At 59.9% G+C, this 23,010-nt stretch overlaps 1 protein-coding gene across 1 annotated transcript; it reads left to right on the forward strand.

Moving 5' to 3' along the window:
- The first annotated feature begins 595 nt into the window (after nt 1-595).
- Nucleotides 596-22,538, forward strand: LOC116955851 (uncharacterized). The gene is made up of 8 exons (XM_076053691.1): nt 596-648; nt 4,128-4,361; nt 5,793-7,709; nt 8,349-9,195; nt 11,009-11,192; nt 11,784-12,046; nt 13,098-13,265; nt 22,278-22,538. Exons 2-8 carry the CDS (start codon nt 4,140-4,142, stop codon nt 22,508-22,510), a joined length of 3,834 nt encoding a protein of 1,277 aa, XP_075909806.1. The 5' UTR covers nt 596-648; nt 4,128-4,139; the 3' UTR covers nt 22,511-22,538.
- Nucleotides 22,539-23,010: the final 472 nt, after the last annotated feature.

Below are 23,010 nucleotides of genomic sequence, written 5' to 3' on the forward strand. Positions count from 1 at the left end.
CGATGATGATTGCTTGTGTTGCAATCGAAACGCCGTATGCAATTATTCAATTTATTATTTTCTCTTTCTACGTGACTTTACCGAAATAACCAAAGAATATCAATTCCTACAGTCACGAAAGTACTGTCAATTTTTTTTAAATGTGTTTTAATATTTACGTGTTTATTTACTTTTTAATTTAGGGCCCCTTTAGAACATAGTATGCCCCAGGCCCTGCACTAGCTTAATCCGGCACTACCACTTTTCACTACACTCCACACTCGTGCTGGACTCGTAACGAATTGGGCCCGTTCTGTTTTGTGTAACACTAAACGTGACTGGTTGGCCGTGTCGGGTGGTGGAGGGTTGAACGACACAATTGTATATTTACGCGAAATAAGCCCCCCCCCCAAAAAAAAAAACACCTCGCGTATATTATTTTTGGTTCTTTCGGTGAAGTCGCGTAGATAGAAAAATAATAATAAAAAATAAAGTGAATAAAAAAAAATATAATATGGATGTTTATAAAATGCCGCCTCTCTACCACTTGGGGTCGCTGTATCCCTCCCCCCCCAACTGACCCCGCCCCCTTGTCCCCCCCCCCCACGGCCCCCCCCCCCTCGGCCGCACCCCCCGCGGGTGCCGGGTCCCTGGGGTTTGTGGTGCACGGTGAGGGGGCCCCTACCCCCCCTCCTCCTGCTCCGTGTGTCTCCGTGTGTGTGTGTGTTGCGTCTCTCCCCCCCACCCCCTCCACTACATCGTGTCAAGTGAATAACCCCCCCCCCCTCTACACACTCCCGTTGTGATTCTCTACCTGGTTTACCTTCAAACCCCCTGCGCGCGTGTGTGTGTGTGGTGTCTATGTGTGTCTGTGTGTGTGTCTGTGTGTGTGTGTCTCTCTCTCTGTGTGTGTCTGTGTGTGACCGCCCCGCATATCGTTCCGGACTCGTCGCCTAAGCGCTTTTTTTTTGCCCGCTGCCGGGCCCGGGTAAGAAGGGATGGCGGTGCCATCGACATCATCATTAACATCGTTAACATCGACAACAACATCATCATGAGCAGCAGCAGCAGCACCATCATCATGAGCAGCACCACCACCACCATCATCATCAGCAACAGTGACATCAACATAAACACCGCTTACACATTAGCAGGCGACGGCGTTGGCTCGACAATCAAAACACACCGCGAACGCCGTCGTCTTTATCCGATCTCGTCGCCATCAAACGCCTCCGTAACATCGACATCGTCAACCGCTTGACATCAGCGTCAGCGAACAACTTCAACATCGTCAACATCGTCAACATCAACCCGCCGGGGCCTGGCCTGGCGTGGCGGGGTGGTGAAAGCCTGGCCCTTGCCTAGCGCCAGGCCTTGATAAATTCCAGCCCACACCTCCCCCCCCCCCAACCAACCCCTTTGTAATTTACAGTCGATGCCCATTCGTCTCGCCTGGCATCTGTGTTTTATTTTTAATCGAAAGCGCTCGTCGGTGCTTATCGTGTAAACGAAGAGAGAGAGAGAAAACAACCTTTAATTACCCCCTCCCCGGGCCTCCGTTGTTATTTTATAATTCTCGCTTCGAGGGCGAAACGGGGCGCGGCCTAGCGGGGGGCCCCGCTCGGGCGCGGAGCCTGCGGCTCGCCTAGCGCAGGCCGCCGCCGACGACGACGACGACGCCGCCGACGACGACGCCGACGCGCGACCGTCCTCAAAACTTCACGGCTTTTAAATTTTTTTTAACACAAACAAAATTTACGGTTCAAATACCATTCGCAAATTGTTACTGTCGTTGATAATGTCGAGGACGACGATTAAATAGACACGACAGCGCGGCGCTGCGTTATTTTGCGGTAAGGTGGTGTTCGCGCGTCGACTGTGTGACTCGTAGCTTAAGAGCGGCAGTGGCGAGATTTCGTTTTGTCTTTAGCGATTTAAAAGAAGTAAATCGTTTACGTTTAGCTCGGCACTGCGAGAAAGCTTAATTCGTAACGAAGCAATACGATGCTGATGACGAATATGCATAGATTAGACTTGCGCCGACAAACGATAATTGGTTGTATGATGCGTGTTTTATGAGCTAGTTGCTTGAAAAGCGTTGCCGTTTTTATTTTTGTTAGACGTCTGGGTTGAAGTCTCCGTATTTTCTTTTTAAAGTAATCGTCCGTTCTAACTTTGTGGTAGCAGCGGGGGGCGGGCGGCCCAGGGTCAACATTGAGACGATAATGTGTCTATAATCTCAGAGTAATAATACAATTGGAGTTGTTTGTAAATTCTGCGAGTGATGGGATTGTGTAGCCTGCTGCGTTTGCACTATTGGCCGCGGTGTTAGCGTGCGATTGTGTAATTGTGTAGCCCGTAGCGTGTGTTGTGATTGTACCGTGCAGTAAGTAGCAACGTGGAGTGTTGTACAGTGTTGTTCGTGTGTGTCTTGTGTATAAGCGTGTACACTATACAGTACTTGCGTGCACGCGCGTAATGCACAAGCATATACACGGAGACTAACAAAAATAAACATGCACATAAACACACGGTCGAATACAGTAAACATGCATTGTATGCACGCATAAACATACGCACGGCTATATAAACACGGAGATGCATAACACACATAGGCACATCTATACACACTTAAGATTACTCGACTTGTATACGTGCATACACATGTCATGGAGTCTACACACACTTGCCAATGCAGTCTGGAGTGCTTTTTACATGAACGAGCCTGTGTCCACACGTCTATATCAGTAGAGTATTGCGTTAACACGTTACCTGACCGTGCAACAACTAAGCCTGCGCGTGTTTGCATGTACTCTATGGTAGCTTCCCACCGCTGCCAATGTGGCAGAAGTTTAAGCCGGCGTTCATCTCCTGTTTCCGCAACCCCATGGCTCCCTGCACCACCACTCCGTGTCTACCTCCATCTCTCATCAACTCCCCCTCGCCTTCCCTCATCTCCACATACCTCTCACTCGCGTCTTCCCCCCCTTATGTCTGCTTGTGTGTCTGTCTGTGTGTCCCCGTGTCTGTGTTTTGTCTCTCTTTCCCTCCAATAACCTCCCCGTGTATTCTTCTCAACTCAAAATTCCCTCCCGTCGTATCTCATCCCCTAACTTCCGCTGACCTCTCCCCCCGCAACCTCTCTCTCTCCCCTAACTATCCCTCACCTCCCCTACATCTTTCCCCCTGTACCTCTCCTTACCTACTCTCACCTGTTCACTCCTCACCTCTCTGCGTCTTCCCCTCCCCATCAACTCGCCATGTCTCCACTCATCTGCGCTCATCTAACCAACCCCCCCCACACCTTACCTTGTGTTCATCTCACTGTGCCTTCACTTTTCCTCACCTCCTCGCACCTCACGTCATCTCCCTGTGTCTCCCCAAACCTTGTCTCCCCTCACCCCTCCCCTTATCACTCTTCACTTCCTTTCACCTCTCCTTACCTCCCATCACGTCTCCTTACCTCATGTCACCTCTCCTTACCTCATGTCACCTCTCCTTACCTCATGTCACCTGTCCTTACCTCATGTCACCTCTCCTTACCTCATATCACCTCTCCTTACCTCATGTCACCTCTCCTTACCTTCCATCACCTCTCCTTACCTCATGTCACCTCTCCTTACCTCATGTCACCTCTCCTTAACTCCCATCACCTCTCCTTACCTCATGTCACCTCTCCTTACCTCATGTCACCTCTCCTTACCTCATGTCACTTCTCCTTACCTCATGTCACCTCTCCTTACCTAATGTCACCTGTCCTTACCTCATGTTACCTCTCCTTACCTCATGTCACCTCTCCTTACCTCATGTCACCTCTCCTTACCTCATGTCACCTCTCCTTACCTCATGTCACCTCTCCTTACCTCATGTCACCTCTCCTTACCTCATGTCACCTCTCCTTACCTCCCGTAACCGCTCATCACCTCCCATTACCTCTTCTCGCCTCCCGTAACGACCTCTCACCCCTGTGCCTTGCCCTCGCCTCCCTTCATGCTCCATGACCTCTTAACCTTTCTTCACCTGCCTTTACCGCAACCCTGTCTCACTTAACCTCGCCTCACCTTGTGTCTCTCCTCACAACCACCACGTACACCCCACCCCTCCCCCGGCCTTCCCTCCCCTGACTTGCCCCCGCGTCGCCGTTGCAGGCCGGTGCCGGGATGTGGATTGAAAACCCGGAGCACCAGGTGCGCTTCCTGGCGGAGGCGAACCGCATGCGGCGCACGGGCGCGCTGTGCGACGTGGTGATTGCGGTGGGCTCCCGCCGCTTCTACGCCCACAAGCTGGTGCTCGCCTGCGTCAGCAAGACGCTCGAGGCGCTGTTCAAGCAGCCGAGCCTGCGCTACACGCTCGACTTCCTCACCCCGCTCACCTTCGAGCAGGTGAGCGTCGGCGTGGGAAGGGTGCGCGTGTGCGCGTTGCGTGACTGAGGCGCGAGCGGGGTGTGCGAGCGGGGTGTGCGAGCGGGGTGTGCGAGCGGGGTGTGCGAGCGGGGTGTGCGAGCGGGGTGTGCGAGCGGGGTGTGCGAGTGGGGTGCGCGAGTGGGGTCGAGTGTGTCGGGCGAGTGAAGGCGCTGTTCAAGCAGCCGAGCCTGCGCTACACGCTCGACTTCCTCACCCCGCTCACCTTTGAGCAGGTGAGCCTCGGTGTGGGATGAGTGCGTGTGTGTGCATTGTGTGTGTGGGGTGTGTGAGTGGGGTGTGGGTGTAGGTTGTGTGTGCGTGGGGTGTGTTTGTGGGTCGAGTGAAGGTGCTGTTGACGCTCAACTGCCTCACCCCACTCGTTGAGACCCAGACTGGGACCCTGGGTTAGTAACTATTACTAGTGATTTAAAGCTTTCGTGACTGCAGGGATTCATATTCTTGGTTCTTTCGGTAAAGAACACTAGTAATATAACTATTACTAGTGTTCTTATTACGCTTGGTTACCCAGGTAAGCCTCACTGGGTTTTAAGACTCGGTCTGTATGAGTCTCTGGCTCTCGAATAATAACGTGTCTCTCTCCACGTGTTTCCTCTCCCTTCCCCGTGTCGTTGTGTGTCCGTTGCCTCATCCATCTCCCGATCTCCCCGTGTCTCTCTCCATTTGTCTCCCCACCCACTTGTCTCCTCTTGTGTGTCCCCCACGTCATGGCGTGTCTCCCCGCGTGTCTCCCTGCTTGTCTCCCCGCGTGTCTTTCCCCGTGTCTTCCCACGTGTCTTTCCCCGTGTCTCCCCACGTGTCTCCCCGCGTGTCTCCCCGCGTGTCTCCCCACGTGTCTTTCCCCGTGTCTCCCCGCGTGTCTCCCCGCGTGTCTCCCCGCGTGTCTCCCCGCGTGTCTCCCCGCGTGTCTCCCCGCGTGTCTCCCCGCGTGTCTCCCCGCGTGTCTCCCCGCGTGTCTCCCCACGTGTCTTTCCCCGTGTCTCCCCGCGTGTCTCCCCGCGTGTCTCCCCGCGTGTCTCCCCGCGTGTCTCCCCGCGTGTCTCCCCGCGTGTCTCCCCGCGTGTCTCCCCGCGTGTCTCCCCGCGTGTCTCCCCGCGTGTCTTTCCCCGTGTCTCCCCGCGTGTCTTTCCCCGTGTCTCCCCGCGTGTCTTTCCCCGTGTCTCCCCGCGTGTCTTTCCCCGTGTCTCCCCGCGTGTCTTTCCCCGTGTCTCCCCGCGTGTCTCCCCGCGTGTCTCCCCGCGTGTCTCCCCGCGCGCTTCTCTTCCTGCGGCTCTCCCCTCGTGTCTCCCCTTCATCTCTATCTCCGGCCACGTCACTCCCCGGCTGTGTCTCCCCTCCCCCCCCCCACCCGTACCTACCCCCGTGTCTCTCCCCCGGATGTCGTCATCCCAGATCATGGAGTACGCGTACTCCGGCTCGGTGGAGGTGCAGCCGGACCAGGTGCCGCGCCTGCTGCACGCATCTCAGCTCCTGCAGATCGACTGCCTGGTGGAGCTGTGCCTGGGCCTGCACCACGCCACCGTGCAGGGCCTCTCCCCCGAGGCCCGCCTCGTCATCGAGAGGGGCCCCTCCGCGGTGGCCCCCGCCGACGAGGAGGACGATGAGGACGACGACGGCGGCGGCGGCGGCGCCGGCTGCAACAACCCCAACAACAACGGCGCCGCCGCCACCACCACCATCGTGGCCACAGCCACGGCCGCCAACAGCAGCAACAACGGCGGAGTGGACGTCAACATGGAGGAGGAGGAGGAGGACGACGACGGAGGCTCCCGGCTCCACAGCAACGACATCGTCGCCGCCGCCGACGACGACGACGACGAGGTGGACGCGCAGCGGCGGCAGCAGCTGGTGGTGGTGGCGCACGAGGAGGAGGCGGTGACGACCACCACGACGTTACACCACCACCACCACCAGCACCACCACCACCAGCACCACCACCACCAGCAGCACCACCAGCAGCAGCTACACCACCACCACCAGCAGCAGCAGCAGCAGCAGCAGTTCGTGGCCGAGTTCGACGACGAGGAGGAGGACGACGACGACGTCGCCGGCGCCGCGGTCGCCGCCGGCGTGGCGGGCGCGTCGGCGGCGGCGGCGCGGCTCTGCGAGGAGGATGAGGACGACGAGGAGGCGGTGCGCGAGGAGGTGATAGTCCGCTACGACGACACGCAGCGCGTCATCCTCGCCGAGCAGTGCGTGCGCCGGCTGCTGTCGGCGACCGACGACGTCGAAGACGAGGACGACGCCGGCGCCGGGCGGACGGAGAGCAACGACGTCGCCGGCGACGACCGCGGCGACGGCGGCGTCGGCGACGGCGGCGGCGGCGTCGGCGACGACGGCGGCGGCGGTGGCGGCGCCGACGGAGGAGACGAGGACCCGGCCGACGCGGTGGCGGTGGTTGCGGCCAGGAAGAAGTACAGCGAGTCGGAGGTGATGCTGGCCGAGCAGTGCCTCAAGCTGCACCAGGCGGCGGCGGAGGCGGCCGAGACGGCGCTGCTGGTGGGGGCGAGCGAGGGGGACGGGCAAGGCGGCGGCGAGCCGGAGGTGCGGGTCATGTACATCGGCACCGACGTCGCCGCCGCCACAAACGCGGCGGCGGCGGCGGCGGCGGCGGCGGCCGGCACCAGCGGGTACCAGCTCGCCGGGCGGGCCTACGCCGCGACCGGCAGGAGCCCCGTGGACGAACCGGAGAAACAGCCGGTGCTGGCCGCGACGACCAGGCCGGCGGCGCCCCCTCCTCCGCTGCCCCCGCCGGCGCCGGCACCGCTGCCGCACCAGCAGCAGCAGCAGCAGCTGTCTCAGCAGCAGCAGCAGCAGCAGCAGCAGCTGCTGCAGTACACGATTGAGAAGGTGGTGCCGAACGGCGGCGCAAGTGTGCAGCACGAGGCGGTGGCCGTGACGGTGCTCACGGCGCACGAGCACGCGCACCTTGTCGATGCCGGCGGCGGGAAGGAGTGGCCGGAGAAGCGGCCGCGGCTGGACGAGCGCTACGCGGCGCCGTCGGGAGAGTACGACAAGGCCGCCGGTCCCGCCGGCGGCGGTTGGCACTTTGGAGGGAAGGCGGCCGGGGCGACCGCCGCCTCCGCCGGTCCCCACCTGGTAGCGCCGGCGGAGGTGAAGTTCGAGGCGGCGTGCGGGCAGTACTACCAGTCGGTGCTGGAGAAGGCCACCATGGTGCAGCAGCAGCAGCAGCAGCAACAGCAGCCGGCGCTGGCGGCTGCGTACTCGGCGAGCAAGAGCATCGGAGCGGACGGGCGCTACACGTTCATTAACCACGGGGGCCTCCTCAAGACGGCGTCGCCCGCCGAGGTGAGCGCCTGTGGCGGTGGGAAGGGAAGGGGTCGTGTGTTGATGGTGGGGCGCTGAGGGGGGTGGCGGTGGTTGGCGGGGTGGGAGGGGCGCGGGAAGATGGTGAGGGGAGAGTTGGAAGGCGGTGGGGAGGTGACAGATTGTGTGGTTAGTGCTAGGGGATGGTGGGGGTCGTGGAAGGGGGTGGCGTGCATTGTTAGAAGGTGGGGGGGGGGGCGGTGTGGGTAGTTGAACGTGGTGGTGTGGGTAGTGCTATGCAGTGATGAGGTTAGTGGAAGTGGAGGGTGGTGAGAGGGATGGTGTGGGTTGTGGTATGGGATGGTGAGGAAAAGTGGTAGGTGAGTGGTGAGTGGGATGGTGTGGGTAGTAGTAGGGGGTGGTGAGGGTAGTGGTAGGGGGTGGTGTGGGTTGTGCTGGCCAATGGTGAGGGTAGTAGAAGAGTAGAGGGATGGTGTGGCTAGCGCTACGGTATGGTGTGGATAGTGGTGGAGTGTGGTGAGGGTAGTGGAAGTGGGAGGCGGGGGTGATAAGGGTTACAGCCAATCCCACCACAGCCATTATGAACCTCCCAATGCACTCGTCATCCATCAGTACCACCATCACCCTGTCCCATCCCTCTAACCCCCCCCCGCCCGCCAGGCGGCTGAGTTGGAAGCGCGAGCGCTGCTAGCAGCCCGCGTGGACCCCCACCGGGACCCCCCCGCGGCCCCTCCCCCTCCCCCCGGGGCTCCCAGCGCCGCCTCGGTGCTGAGCGCCACCTCATGCTTCTCGTCGGCGTCGTCCTCCTCCTCCTCCCCCTCGTCGTCGTCGTCGAAGCCATCCGGAGCACCGCCCCACGTCACCGCCTCCACCATCAAGAGCACGGGCAGCTCCACGCCGCTGCCCGACTTCTCCACGCTGGTGTCACGCCGCATCGCGTCCAAGATCGTCAGCGCCAGCACCCACCACCAGCATCACCAGCACCAGCAGCAGCAGCAGCAACATCACCAGCAGCAGCAGCAGCATCAGCAGCACCAGCAGCAGCAGCAGCAGCATCAGCAGCAGCTCGAGCAAGCGCAGCAGCAGCAGCAGCAGCAGCACCTCCATCACGGCGGCGGTGCCAACCTGATGGCTTCGAGGGCTCACGAGTACCTGCTGGTGCACGCGGAGGCCCAGACGCAGCAGTACGGCACCATCAAGCAGGAGAGTAACGGCGCCAAGCCCTGCCAGCTGTTGGACTCGCGGCCTGACGTGCCGCTGGTTTCGTCGGGGCAGTCGGCCGGCGCCGGCGCCGCCGCCGCCGCCGCCGCGGCGGCTTCGGCCGCGGCGGCCGCGGCGGCCGCAGCCGCGGCCGGTTCGGCCGGGGACTACTTTCCGGCAGGGCGGGACGCGGCGGCTGCCAGGGCGGCGGAGTACGGGGGACTACTTTTGCCGAAGGTGGAGGGGTGCTCGGGGGCGACGGTGGTGGCGCCGCCGTGCTCGCAGCGGATGAATACGACGGATGCAGGCAGGTGGTGGGGTCGCGGGGTCACGCTGGGGCTGGTGGGGGTGGGTGGCAGGATCGGTCAGATCTTAATCTGAATGTTAATTTATATTGGGGGAATCCGATGAGCCATGAAGCTCTTTCCCGGGGACGTCACAGCAAGGGCACGGGGTCAGGACGGTGACTGCCCGCGATCAGCTAGAATCTCCTCTGACGGCTGCTTTCTCCACACCTTGGCGAGCGTTTGAGCGGCAGGGATGCCTGGGGGCGTGCTCACAGCGTCTAGCCACGCCTCTCCGCAGCGCGGCCCTGCGGCCCCCCCCTTTTCCTGTCAGCTCCACCCCCACGTGAGGATTGCATCGGCCAATGGCAGCGCGCGACACGTGTCGCGCGAGGCGATTAAAACGCCGAGCGGAGAGACGCTCGGGGAGTCGAGTTCGGCCTCCGGCGCGAGCGGCGACCCGGGGTCGCGGTCAACCGCTCGCAGTCCGGTTGCAGTCCGGTTGCGTGACATCGATCGTTAGGTGCGTGTGCGTTGTGAGAATGGGTTGCTTACGGTTGAATGGGCGGCAGCGCAGTAGTAACGAGCGTGCCTCAGCCAAAGGGGGGCCTGGGTTCGGCTCCCGACGCGGGCGTCTTTCTGCGTGGTTTGTGTGTTCTCCCCTGCGCTTCCGCCTGGGTTTCCTCTGGGCTCTCGGTCATCGTTATGCTTGGTGTTGTCTACTCAAGTTACCGTGTCTCCCCTCACGTCCCCACGTGTCTCCCCTCACGCCCCACGTGTCTCCCCTCACGCCCCCCGTGTCTCCCCTCACGCCCCCGCGTCTCCCCTCATGCCCCACGTGTCTCCCCTCACGCTCCACGTGTCTCCCCTCACGCCCCACGTGTCTCCCCTCACGCTCCACGTGTCTCCCCTCACGCCCCACGTGTCTCCCCTCACGCTCCACGTGTCTCCCCTCACGCTCCACGTGTCTCCCCTCTCGCCCCCCCGTGTCTCCCCTCGCCCCCCACGTGTCTCCCCTCACGCCCCACGTGTCTCCCCTCACGCTCCACGTGTCTCCCCTCACGCCCCACGTGTCTCCCCTCACGCCCCACGTGTCTCCCCTCACGCTCCACGTGTCTCCCCTCTCGCCCCCCCGTGTCTCCCCTCGCCCCCCACGTGTCTCCCCTCACGCTCCACGTGTCTCCCCTCTCGCCCCCGCGTCTCCCCTCACGCCCCACGTGTCTCTCCTCACGTCCCCGTGTCTCCCCTCTCGCCCCCGTGTCTCCCCTCACGTCCCACGTGTCTCCCCTCACGTTTGTGTGTCTCCCCCGCGTGTCTCCCCTCACGCCCCTGTGTCTCCCCTCACGCCCCACGTGTCTCCCCTCACGCCCCCGCGTCTCCCCTCACGCCCCCGTGTCTCCCCTCACGCCCCCTTGTCTCCCCTCACGTCCCACGTGTCTCCCCTCATGTCCCCGTGTCTCCCCTCACGCCCCCGTGTCTCCCCTCACGCCCCCCGTGTCTCCCCTCACGCCCCCCGTGTCTCCCCTCACGCCCCGCGTGTCTCCCCTCACGCCCCACGTGTCTCCCCTCACGCCCCCCGTGTCTCCCCTCACGCCCCCCGTGTCTCCCCTCACGCCCCCCGTGTCTCCCCTCACGCCCCCCGTGTCTCCCCTCACGCCCCACGTGTCTCCCCTCACGCCCCCCGTGTCTCCCCTCACGGTTTGTGTGTCTCCCCTCACGCCCCCCGTGTCTCCCCTCACGGTTTGTGTGTCTCCCCCCGCGTGTCTCCCCTCACGGTTTGTGTGTCTCCCCCCGCGTGTCTCCCCTCACGCGTGCGTGTGTCCGCCCACCTACCAGGGCTGGAGTTGGGCGTGGAGGCCTCGGACGCGTCCCTGGACGGTGCGTCGCTTGACGTGGCCAATCACGAGACGTTCTGCGGCTCGCATGGCGGCTCCCCGGCCAGCTCGGGCGGCGGCCTGGACGGCCTGGACACCACGGGGGGGGTCCCCACTGGGGGGGTCTCCTTCCGCTCGACGGCCAGGTGCCCCCTTCCACCACCGCGGCGGTGCGCGGGGGTACACGGACACCGGGACGAGGGGATTTGCGGAACGGGACATGGGAGTCTGCTGAATGGGACACGGGGGTAGAGGGCCACGGCGATATGGGGACAGGGGCATCCGCAGGGGTGACACGGGGGTACAGGGATACGGAGCGGCGATGGTGTGATGATGGCAGTGGTACAGCGGTGGTGGTGCTCGTGGTGGTGGATGTGACGGTGGTGGTGGTGGCGGTAGTGATGATGGCAGTGGTACAGCGGTGGTGGCGCTCGTGGTGGTGGATGTGACGGTGGTGGTGGTGGTAGTGATGATGGCAGGGGTACAGCGGTGGTGGTGCTCGTGGTGGTGGATGTGACGGTGACGGTGGTGGTGGCGGTAGTGATGATGGCAGTGGCGACGGTGATGGCGCCGGCGGTCGCCGATCGTGGTGCCCGGTGTGACCCCGTGGTGGTGAACTCCAAAGACAAAGATCCCCACTCCACCCCCGCATAGCCTCAATGGGACTTGTGGGGCGAGCGCTGTCGGTGAGGAGCGGCACCCTCCCCCCCCTAACCCCCCCCTTCCTCCTTCCCCAGCCACGGCCACCACCACCGCGGCAGCGGCGGCGTGAGCCTGGCGTCGCTCGGCGGCGCCGTGGTGAAGAGGGAGCGCCACGACGACGACGACGACGACGCGGCGGGGGGGGCGGCGCCGGCGGCGGCGGCGGCGCCGGGGGCGCCGGGGGCGCCGGGGGCGGCCGGCGACAACTCTGAGGAGGAGGACGACGGCGTGAACTCGAGCGACGGCTCCCGCGGCGCGGGCACGGAGTGCACGGAGAGAGCACTCGCCGTGGTGCAGGGTGAGCGGGGACGCAACCACGGTGCCATCGCGGTGGGGGGGGGTGAGGGGGTAGCACCGGCGATGGCTGTTCGCCTGTCTCTCCCGTGTCCCTCCTGTCTCTCCCGTGTCCCTCTTGTCTCTCCCGTGTCCCTCTTGTCTCTCCCGTGTCCCTCTTGTCTCTCCCGTGTCCCTCTTGTCTCTCCCGTGTCCCTCTTGTCTCTCCCGTGTCCCTCTTGTCTCTCCCGTGTCCCTCCTGTCTCTCCCGTGTCCCTCTTGTCTCTCCCGTGTCCCTCTTGTCTCTCCCGTGTCCCTCCTGTCTCTCCCGTGTCCCTCCTGTCTCTCCCGTGTCCCTCTTGTCTCTCCCGTGTCCCTCTTGTCTCTCCCGTGTCCCTCTTGTCTCTCCCGTGTCCCTCTTGTCTCTCCCGTGTCCCTCCTGTCTCTCCCGTGTCCCTCCTGTCTCTCCCGTGTCCCTCTCTCTTCCCCCCGTCTCTCCCGTGTCCCTCTTGTCTCTCCCGTGTCCCTCCTGTCTCTCCCGTGTCCCTCCTGTCTCTCCCGTGTCCCTCTTGTCTCTCCCGTGTCCCTCCTGTCTCTCCCGTGTCCCTCTTGTCTCTCCCGTGTCCCTCTGTCTTCCCTCCGTCTCCTCCCTGTCTCTCCCGTGTCCCTCTTGTCTCTCCCATGTCCCTCCGTCTTCCCCCTGTCTCCTCCCTGTCTCTCCTGTGTCCCTCTTGTCTCTCCCGTGTCCCTCTGTTTTTCCCCGTGTCCCTCCATCTTCCCTCTGTCTTCCCCCTGTCTCCTCCCTGTCTCTCCCGTGTCCCTCTTGTCTCTCCCGTGTCCCTCCGCGTCTTCCCTCCGTCTTCCCCCCGTCTCTCCCGTGTCCCTGCGTCTCCCCCGATTGTCACCATGTCTCCCACGTCTCTCGCCCCATCTGTCCTCGTGTCTCTCCCCCGTATCTCTCTGTCCCCCACGTGTCTCCCCCACGTGTCTCCCCCCCCCCCCCCCCCCCGCCGTGCGACACGCGTGTTCACGTGTTCACGTGTTCACGTGTTCACGTGTTCACGTGTCCCCTGCAGCGGAGGCACGCTTGGCGTGCGAGCTGTGCGGGGTGCGCTTCCGCGACGAGGCGGCGCTGCGCACGCACAGCAAGAGCCACCTGCGCGAGCGTCCGCACGCCTGCGAGGTGTGCGGCAAGACCTTCACGCTTCGGCACCAGCTCAAGACTCACCACCGCGTCCACACGGGTAAAACGCGCGCTCGGAGCTCCGTGCGTGCCACTCGCCTGTTACCCACGCTCGCAGTGTGTGTGTGTGTGTCACTCGCCTACCACCACGCTCGCAGTGTGTGTGTGTGTGTGTCACTCGCCTACCACCACGCTCGCAGTGTGTGTGTGTGTGTGTCACTCGCCTACCACCGCTCTCGGTGTGTGTGACACTCGCCTACCACCACGCTCGGTGTGTGTGACACTCACCTACCACCACGCTCGTTATGTGTGTCACTCGCCTACCACCGCTCTCGGTGTGTGTGTCACTCGCCTACCACCACGCTCGGTGTGTGTGTCACTCACCTACCACCACGCTCGGTGTGTGTGTCACACACCTACCACCACTCTCGGTGTGTGTGTGACTCGCCTACCACCACGCTCGGTGTGTGTGACACTCACCTACCACCACGCTCGGTGTGTGTGACACTCACCTACCACCACGCTCGGTGTGTGTGACACTCACCTACCACCACGCTCGGTGTGTGTGACACTCACCTACCACACTCACAGTGTGTGTGACACTCACCTACCACACTCACAGTGTGTGTGACACTCACCTACCACACTCACAGTGTGTGTGACACTCGCCTACCACACTCACAGCTCAAGACTCGCCACGGCATGCTCACGGGTAACGCGCGCTCGGCGCTCCGTGCGTGCCACTCGCCAATGCTCAGCGTGTGACAACTCCCGCAGTCGGTGTGGCACTCACTAACCACACTCGCCGTGTGTGTTACTCACCTACCACACTCACAGTGTGTGTTACTCACCTACCACACTCGCAGTGTGTGTGCCACGTATCTACCACACTCACAGTGTGTGTGTCACTCACCTACCACACTCACAGTGTGTGTGCCACTCACCTACCACACTCACAGTGTGTGTGCCACTCACCTACCACACTCGGTGTGTGTGTGTGCCACTCACCTACCACACTCACAGTGTGTGTGCCACTCACCTACCACACTCACAGTGTGTGTGCCACTCACCTACCACACTCACAGTGTGTGTGCCACTCACCTACCACACTCACAGTGTGTGTTACTCACCTACCACACTCACAGTGCCTGTGCCACTCACCTACCACACTCACAGTGTGTGCCACTCACCTACCACACTCGGTGTGTGTGTGTGCCACTCACCTACCACACTCACAGTGTGTGTGCCACTCACCTACCACACTCACAGTGTGTGTGCCACTCACCTACCACACTCACAGTGTGTGTGCCACTCACCTTCCACACTCACAGTGTGTGTGCCACTCACCTACCACACTCACAGTGTGTGTGCCACTCACCTACCACACTCACAGTGTGTGTGCCACTCACCTACCACACTCACAGTGTGTGTGCCACTCGCCTACCACACTCACAGTGTGTGTGCCACTCACCTACCACACTCAGTGTGTGTGCCACTCACCTACCACACTCACAGTGTGTGTGCCACTCACCTACCACACTCACAGTGTGTGTGCCACTCACCTTCCACACTTACAGTGTGTGTGCCACTCACCTACCACACTCACAGTGTGTGTGCCACTCGCCTACCACACTCACAGTGTGTGTGCCACTCACCTACCACACTCACAGTGTGTGTGCCACTCACCTACCACACTCACAGTGTGTGTGCCACTCACCTACCACACTCACAGTGTGTGTGCCACTCACCTACCACACTCACAGTGTGTGTGCCACTCACCTACCACACTCGGTGTGTGTGTGTGCCACTCACCTACCACACTCACAGTGTGTGTGCCACTCACCTACCACACTCACAGTGTGTGTGCCACTCACCTTCCACACTCACAGTGTGTGTGCCACTCACCTACCACACTCACAGTGTGTGTGCCACTCACCTACCACACTCACAGTGTGTGTGCCACTCACCTACCACACTCACAGTGTGTGTGCCACTCGCCTACCACACTCACAGTGTGTGTGCCACTCACCTACCACGCTCACAGTGTGTGTGCCACTCGCCTACCACGCTCACAGTGTGTGTGCCACTCACCTACCACACTCAGTGTGTGTGCCACTCACCTACCAAACTCACAGTGTGTGTGCCACTCACCTACCACACTCGGTGTGTGCCACTCACCTACCACACTCACAGTGTGTGTGCCACTCGCCTACCACACTCACAGTGTGTGTGCCACTCGCCTACCACACTCACAGTGTGTGTGCCACTCGCCTACCACACTCACAGTGTGTGTGCCACTCACCTACCACACTCGGTGTGTGTGCCACTCACCTACCACACTCACAGTGTGTGTGCCACTCGCCTACCACACTCACAGTGTGTGTGCCACTCACCTACCACACTCACAGTGTGTGTGCCACTCACCTACCACACTCACAGTGTGTGTGCCACTCACCTACCACACTCACAGTGTGTGTGCCACTCACCTACCACACTCGGTGTGTGTGTGTGCCACTCACCTACCACACTCAGTGTGTGTGCCACTCACCTACCACACTCACAGTGTGTGTGCCACTCACCTTCCACACTCACAGTGTGTGTGCGCCACTCACCTACCACACTCACAGTGTGTGTGCCACTCACCTACCACACTCACAGTGTGTGTGCCACTCACCTACCACACTCACAGTGTGTGTGCCACTCGCCTACCACACTCACAGTGTGTGTGCCACTCACCTACCACACTCACAGTGTGTGTGCCACTCGCCTACCACGCTCACAGTGTGTGTGCCACTCGCCTACCACGCTCACAGTGTGTGTGCCACTCACCTACCACACTCAGTGTGTGTGCCACTCACCTACCAAACTCACAGTGTGTGTGCCACTCACCTACCACACTCGGTGTGTGCCACTCACCTACCACACTCACAGTGTGTGTGCCACTCGCCTACCACACTCACAGTGTGTGTGCCACTCGCCTACCACACTCACAGTGTGTGTGCCACTCGCCTACCACACTCACAGTGTGTGTGCCACTCACCTACCACACTCGGTGTGTGTGCCACTCACCTACCACACTCACAGTGTGTGTGCCACTCACCTACCACACTCGGTGTGTGTGCCACTCACCTACCACACTCACAGTGTGTGTGCCACTCACCTTCCACACTCACAGTGTGTGTGCCACTCACCTACCACACTCACAGTGTGTGTGCCACTCACCTTCCACACTCAGTGTCTGTGTGCCACTCACCTACCACACTCACAGTGTGTGTGCCACTCACCTACCAACTCACAGTGTGTGTGCCACTCACCTACCACACTCAGTGTGTGTGCCACTCACCTACCACACTCACAGTGTGTGTGCCACTCACCTACCACACTCACAGTGTGTGTGCCACTTTCCTACCACACTCGGTGTGTGTGCCACTCACCTACCACACTCAGTGTGTGTGCCACTCACCTACCACACTCACAGTGTGTGTGCCACTCACCTACCACACTCACAGTGTGTGTGCTACTCACCTACCACACTCGGTGTGTGTGCCACTCACCTACCACACTCACAGTGTGTGTGCCACTCACCTACCACACTCACAGTGTGTGTGCTACTCACCTACCACACTCGGTGTGTGTGCCACTCACCTACAACACTCACAGTGGGTGTGCCACTCACCTACCACACTCACAGTGTGTGTGCCACTCACTTACCACACTCACAGTGTGTGTGCCACTCACCTACCACACTCACAGTGTGTGTGCCACTCACCTACCACACTCACAGTGTGTGTGCCACTCACCTACCACACTCACAGTGTGTGTGCTACTCACCTACCACACTCGGTGTGTGTGCCACTCACCTACCACACTCACAGTGTGTGTGCCACTCGCCTACCACACTCAGTGTGTGTGCCACTCACCTACCACACTCGGTGTGTGTGCCACTCACCTTCCACACTCACAGTGTGTGTGTGCCACTCACCTACCACACTCACAGTGTGTGTGCCACTTACCTACCACAGTCGGTGTGTGTGCCACTCACCTACCACACTCACAGTGTGTGTGCCACTCACCTACCACACTCACAGTGTGTGTGCCACTCACCTACCACACTCGGTGTGTGTGCCACTCAACTACCACACTCACAGTGTGTGTGCCACTCACCTACCACACTCAGTGTGTGTGCCACTCACCTACCACACTCACAGTGTGTGTGCCACTCGCCTACCACGCTCACAGTGTGTGTGCCACTCACCTACCACACTCAGTGTGTGTGCCACTCACCTACCAAACTCACAGTGTGTGTGCCACTCACCTACCACACTCGGTGTGTGCCACTCACCTACCACACTCACAGTGTGTGTGCCACTCGCCTACCACACTCACAGTGTGTGTGCCACTCGCCTACCACACTCACAGTGTGTGTGCCACTCGCCTACCACACTCACAGTGTGTGTGCCACTCACCTACCACACTCGGTGTGTGTGCCACTCACCTACCACACTCACAGTGTGTGTGCCACTCACCTACCACACTCGGTGTGTGTGCCACTCACCTACCACACTCACAGTGTGTGTGCCACTCACCTTCCACACTCACAGTGTGTGTGCCACTCACCTACCACACTCACAGTGTGTGTGCCACTCACCTTCCACACTCAGTGTCTGTGTGCCACTCACCTACCACACTCACAGTGTGTGTGCCACTCACCTACCAACTCACAGTGTGTGTGCCACTCACCTACCACACTCAGTGTGTGTGCCACTCACCTACCACACTCACAGTGTGTGTGCCACTCACCTACCACACTCACAGTGTGTGTGCCACTCTCCTACCACACTCGGTGTGTGTGCCACTCACCTACCACACTCAGTGTGTGTGCCACTCACCTACCACACTCACAGTGTGTGTGCCACTCACCTACCACACTCACAGTGTGTGTGCTACTCACCTACCACACTCGGTGTGTGTGCCACTCACCTACCACACTCACAGTGTGTGTGCCACTCACCTACCACACTCACAGTGTGTGTGCTACTCACCTACCACACTCGGTGTGTGTGCCACTCACCTACAACACTCACAGTGGGTGTGCCACTCACCTACCACACTCACAGTGTGTGTGCCACTCACTTACCACACTCACAGTGTGTGTGCCACTCACCTACCACACTCACAGTGTGTGTGCCACTCACCTACCACACTCACAGTGTGTGTGCCACTCACCTACCACACTCACAGTGTGTGTGCTACTCACCTACCACACTCGGTGTGTGTGCCACTCACCTACCACACTCACAGTGTGTGTGCCACTCGCCTACCACACTCAGTGTGTGTGCCACTTACCTACCACACTCGGTGTGTGTGCCACTCACCTTCCACACTCACAGTGTGTGTGTGCCACTCACCTACCACACTCACAGTGTGTGTGCCACTTACCTACCACAGTCGGTGTGTGTGCCACTCACCTACCACACTCACAGTGTGTGTGCCACTCACCTACCACACTCACAGTGTGTGTGCCACTCACCTACCACACTCGGTGTGTGTGCCACTCACCTACCACACTCAGTGTGTGTGCCACTCACCTACCACACTCACAGTGTGTGTGCCACTCACCTACCACACTCGGTGTGTGTGCCACTCACCTACCACACTCGGTGTGTGTGCCACTCACCTACCACACTCACAGTGTGTGTGCCACTCACCTTCCACACTCACAGTGTGTGTGCCACTCACCTTCCACACTCAGTGTCTGTGTGCCACTCACCTACCACACTCACAGTGTGTGTGCCACTCACCTACCAACTCACAGTGTGTGTGCCACTCACCTACCACACTCAGTGTGTGTGCCACTCACCTACCACACTCAGTGTGTGTGCCACTCACCTACCACACTCACAGTGTGTGTGCCACTTACCTACCACACTCACCGTGTGTGTGCCACTCACCTACCACACTCACAGTGTGTGTGCCACTCGCCTACCACACTCACAGTGTGTGTGCCACTCACCTACCACACTCACAGTGTGTGTGCCACTTACCTACCACACTCACCATGTGTGTGCCACTCACCTACCACACTCACTGTGTGTGTGCCACTCACCTACCACACTCACAGTGTGTGTGCCACTCACCTACCACACTCACAGTGTGTGTGCCACTCAACTACCACACTCACAGTGTGTGTGCCACTCACCTACCACACTCACAGTGTGTGTGCCACTCACCTACCACACTCACAGTGTGTGTGCCACTCGCCTACCACACTCAGTGTGTGTGCCACTCACCTTCCACACTCACAGTGTGTGTGCCACTCACCTTCCACACTCGGTGTGTGTGCCACTCACCTACCACACTCAAAGTGTGTGTGCCACTCACCTACCAAACTCACAGTGTGTGTGCCACTCACCTACCACACTCACAGTGTGTGTGCCACTTACCTACCACACTCACAGTGTGTGTGCCACTCACCTACCACACTCACAGTGTGTGTGCCACTCACCTACCACACTCGGTGTGTGTGCCACTCACCTACCACACTCACAGTGTGTGTGCCACTCACCTACCACACTCACAGTGCGTGTGCCACTCACCTACCACACTCGGTGTGTGTGCCACTCACCTACCACACTCACAGTGTGTGTGCCACTCACCTACCACACTCGGTGTGTGTGCCACTCACCTACCACACTCACAGTGTGTGTGCCACTCACCTACCACACTCACAGTGTGTGTGCCACTCACCTACCACACTCACAGTGTGTGTGCCACTCGCCTACCACACTCACAGTGTGTGTGCCACTCGCCTACCACACTCACAGTGTGTGTGCCACTCACCTACCACACTCGGTGTGTGTATGCCACTCACCTACCACACTCACAGTGTGTGTGCCACTCACCTACCACACTCACAGTGTGTGTGCCACTCACCTACCACACTCACAGTGTGTGTGCCACTCACCTACCACACTCGGTGTGTGTGTGCCACTCACCTACCACACTCACAGTGTGTGTGCCACTCACCTTCCACACTCACAGTGTGGAAGGCCACTCACCTTCCACACTCAGTGTCTGTGTGCCACTCACCTACCACACTCACAGTGTGTGTGCCACTCACCTACCAACTCACAGTGTGTGTGCCACTCACCTACCACACTCAGTGTGTGTGCCACTCACCTACCACACTCAGTGTGTGTGCCACTCACCTACCACACTCGGTGTGTGTGCCACTCACCTTCCACACTCACAGTGTGTGTGCCACTCACCTACCACACTCACAGTGTGTGTGCCACTTACCTACCACACTCACCGTGTGTGTGCCACTCACCTACCACACTCACAGTGTGTGTGCCACTCGCCTACCACACTCACAGTGTGTGTGCCACTCACCTACCACACTCACAGTGTGTGTGCCACTTACCTACCACACTCACCGTGTGTGTGCCACTCACCTACCACACTCACAGTGTGTGTGCCACTCACCTACCACACTCACAGTGTGTGTGCCACTCACCTACCACACTCACAGTGTGTGTGCCACTCAACTACCACACTCACAGTGTGTGTGCCACTCACCTACCACACTCACAGTGTGTGTGCCACTCACCTACCACACTCACAGTGTGTGTGCCACTCGCCTACCACACTCAGTGTGTGTGCCACTCACCTTCCACACTCACAGTGTGTGTGCCACTCACCTTCCACACTCGGTGTGTGTGCCACTCACCTACCACACTCAAAGTGTGTGTGCCACTCACCTACCAAACTCACAGTGTGTGTGCCACTCACCTACCACACTCACAGTGTGTGTGCCACTTACCTACCACACTCACAGTGTGTGTGCCACTCACCTACCACACTCACAGTGTGTGTGCCACTCACCTACCACACTCGGTGTGTGTGCCACTCACCTACCACACTCACAGTGTGTGTGCCACTCACCTACCACACTCACAGTGCGTGTGCCACTCACCTACCACACTCGGTGTGTGTGCCACTCACCTACCACACTCACAGTGTGTGTGCCACTCACCTACCACACTCGGTGTGTGTGCCACTCACCTACCACACTCACAGTGTGTGTGCCACTCACCTACCACACTCACAGTGTGTGTGCCACTCACCTACCACACTCACAGTGTGTGTGCCACTCGCCTACCACACTCACAGTGTGTGTGCCACTCGCCTACCACACTCACAGTGTGTGTGCCACTCGCCTACCACACTCACAGTGTGTGTGCCACTCACCTACCACACTCGGTGTGTGTGTGCCACTCACCTACCACACTCACAGTGTGTGTGCCACTCACCTACCACACTCACAGTGTGTGTGCCACTCACCTACCACACTCACAGTGTGTGTGCCACTCACCTACCACACTCGGTGTGTGTGTGCCACTCACCTACCACACTCGGTGTGTGTGTGCCACTCACCTACCACACTCGGTGTGTGTTCCACTCGCTCACACATGGCGCAAGACTCGCCCACTGCGTGCACCACTCCCGGCCGCCACTTTGTCTCCCATAGTGGCTCAGCGCGCGCGAACCGATCACTCCACGTTGAAATCCTCACCGACCAATTACGACCCGTCACATAGTCACCGTCGTCGTCGTCGTCATCAGCAGGAGCAATGGTGTATCCACTGCTGGATGGAGTCATCCAGCAGGCCCCCAGCTGTCTCTCATGATCACGCGACGTTACAATCCACCCGGCAGCACTTGCCCTACAAAAATAAAGATCCCCCCCCCCCCCCCCATATATAACCTTCAACGGATGTCTGGGGCAAGTGGCGTTAGCGAGCAGCACCTACGAAGGCCGGCACGGCACGCGAAGGAGTTGATTCGGCCAACGCCTCTCTTGGGACCCCCGCTCCCCCTTTGCCTCCCCTCAGTTGCTCAGTGCTCACGAACCGATCACCTCCGCGTTGAAATCCTCACCGACCAATTCAGAATATCATTTCGGCTGGAGGAATCCGGAGGGCCCATGAAGCTCTTCTTCACAGATGCCCCACGACGGCTCGTCCCCTCCATCATCGTCGTCATCGTCGTTATCGTTCTTGTGTCTTTGCAGGCGAGAAGCCGTTTGAGTGCGTGCTGTGCGGGCAGCGCTCCCGCGATCACTCGGCAATGACCAAGCACCTGCGGACGCACGGCGGCGCCAAGCCCTACCGCTGCACCGTCTGCCGCGCCTACTGCCCCAACATGGCCGCCATGCAGAGTCACATGACCTCGCACCCGGCCACCGACCTGCCGTCCGATTGGACCATTGAGGACACCTACCTGTACCGCTACCACGTCATGTGATGGCGCGGACGGGTGGGAGCGGTGAAGGGGGGGGGAGGTGGCAGGGGGTGGGAGGGAGGGGATATGGCGGGTGAGTGGGGGGGGGGGTGCGTACGGGGAGGTGGGGAGGGAAGAGAAGAATTGATGAGGAGGGGCATGCAGGGAAGTCTGAATATTTTCCGTTTTAATTTCTTTTACCCATCTTTGTTTTTGTGATGTTTGCCCGTTTCCTCCTCTCCTCCTCGTCGTCGTCGTCGTCGTCGTTGTCGATTGTTGTTGATGTTTTTAAACGGTCGAATGGTTTATTGTTTAAGTTATGGTTCCGTAGAGACGGTGTCGGGGGATGCTCGGCGGAGAGCACCTCCCGACGATGACGACTGTGACGCAGAAGAGAGGGAAAAAAAAAAACAACCCAGAAACGCAGGATGAAAATGGCACAAAACTCCCGAGCCCCAAGATGAGCGACTGCTGGATGGTGGTGGCGGGCAGGGGGGTGTGTGTATGGTGTCATCACTTCCAGA

Source organism: Petromyzon marinus, chromosome 62 (genome assembly GCF_048934315.1).
Source record: "Petromyzon marinus isolate PM22_M1 ecotype Great Lakes invasive population chromosome 62, UKy_Petmar_22M1.pri1.0, whole genome shotgun sequence".
In the NCBI taxonomy this organism is placed as follows: domain Eukaryota; kingdom Metazoa; phylum Chordata; class Hyperoartia; order Petromyzontiformes; family Petromyzontidae; genus Petromyzon; species Petromyzon marinus.

Coding starts and splice junctions, on each gene's coding strand:
- LOC116955851 (XM_076053691.1), top strand. CDS start 4,140: ATGTGGATTGAAAACCCGGAGCACCAGGTGCGCTTCCTGGCGGAGGCG. Junction 4,362..5,792: donor CCCCGCTCACCTTCGAGCAG/GTGAGCGTCGGC, acceptor TCGTCATCCCAG/ATCATGGAGTACGCGTACTC. Junction 13,266..22,277: donor TCACCACCGCGTCCACACGG/GTAAAACGCGCG, acceptor GTGTCTTTGCAG/GCGAGAAGCCGTTTGAGTGC.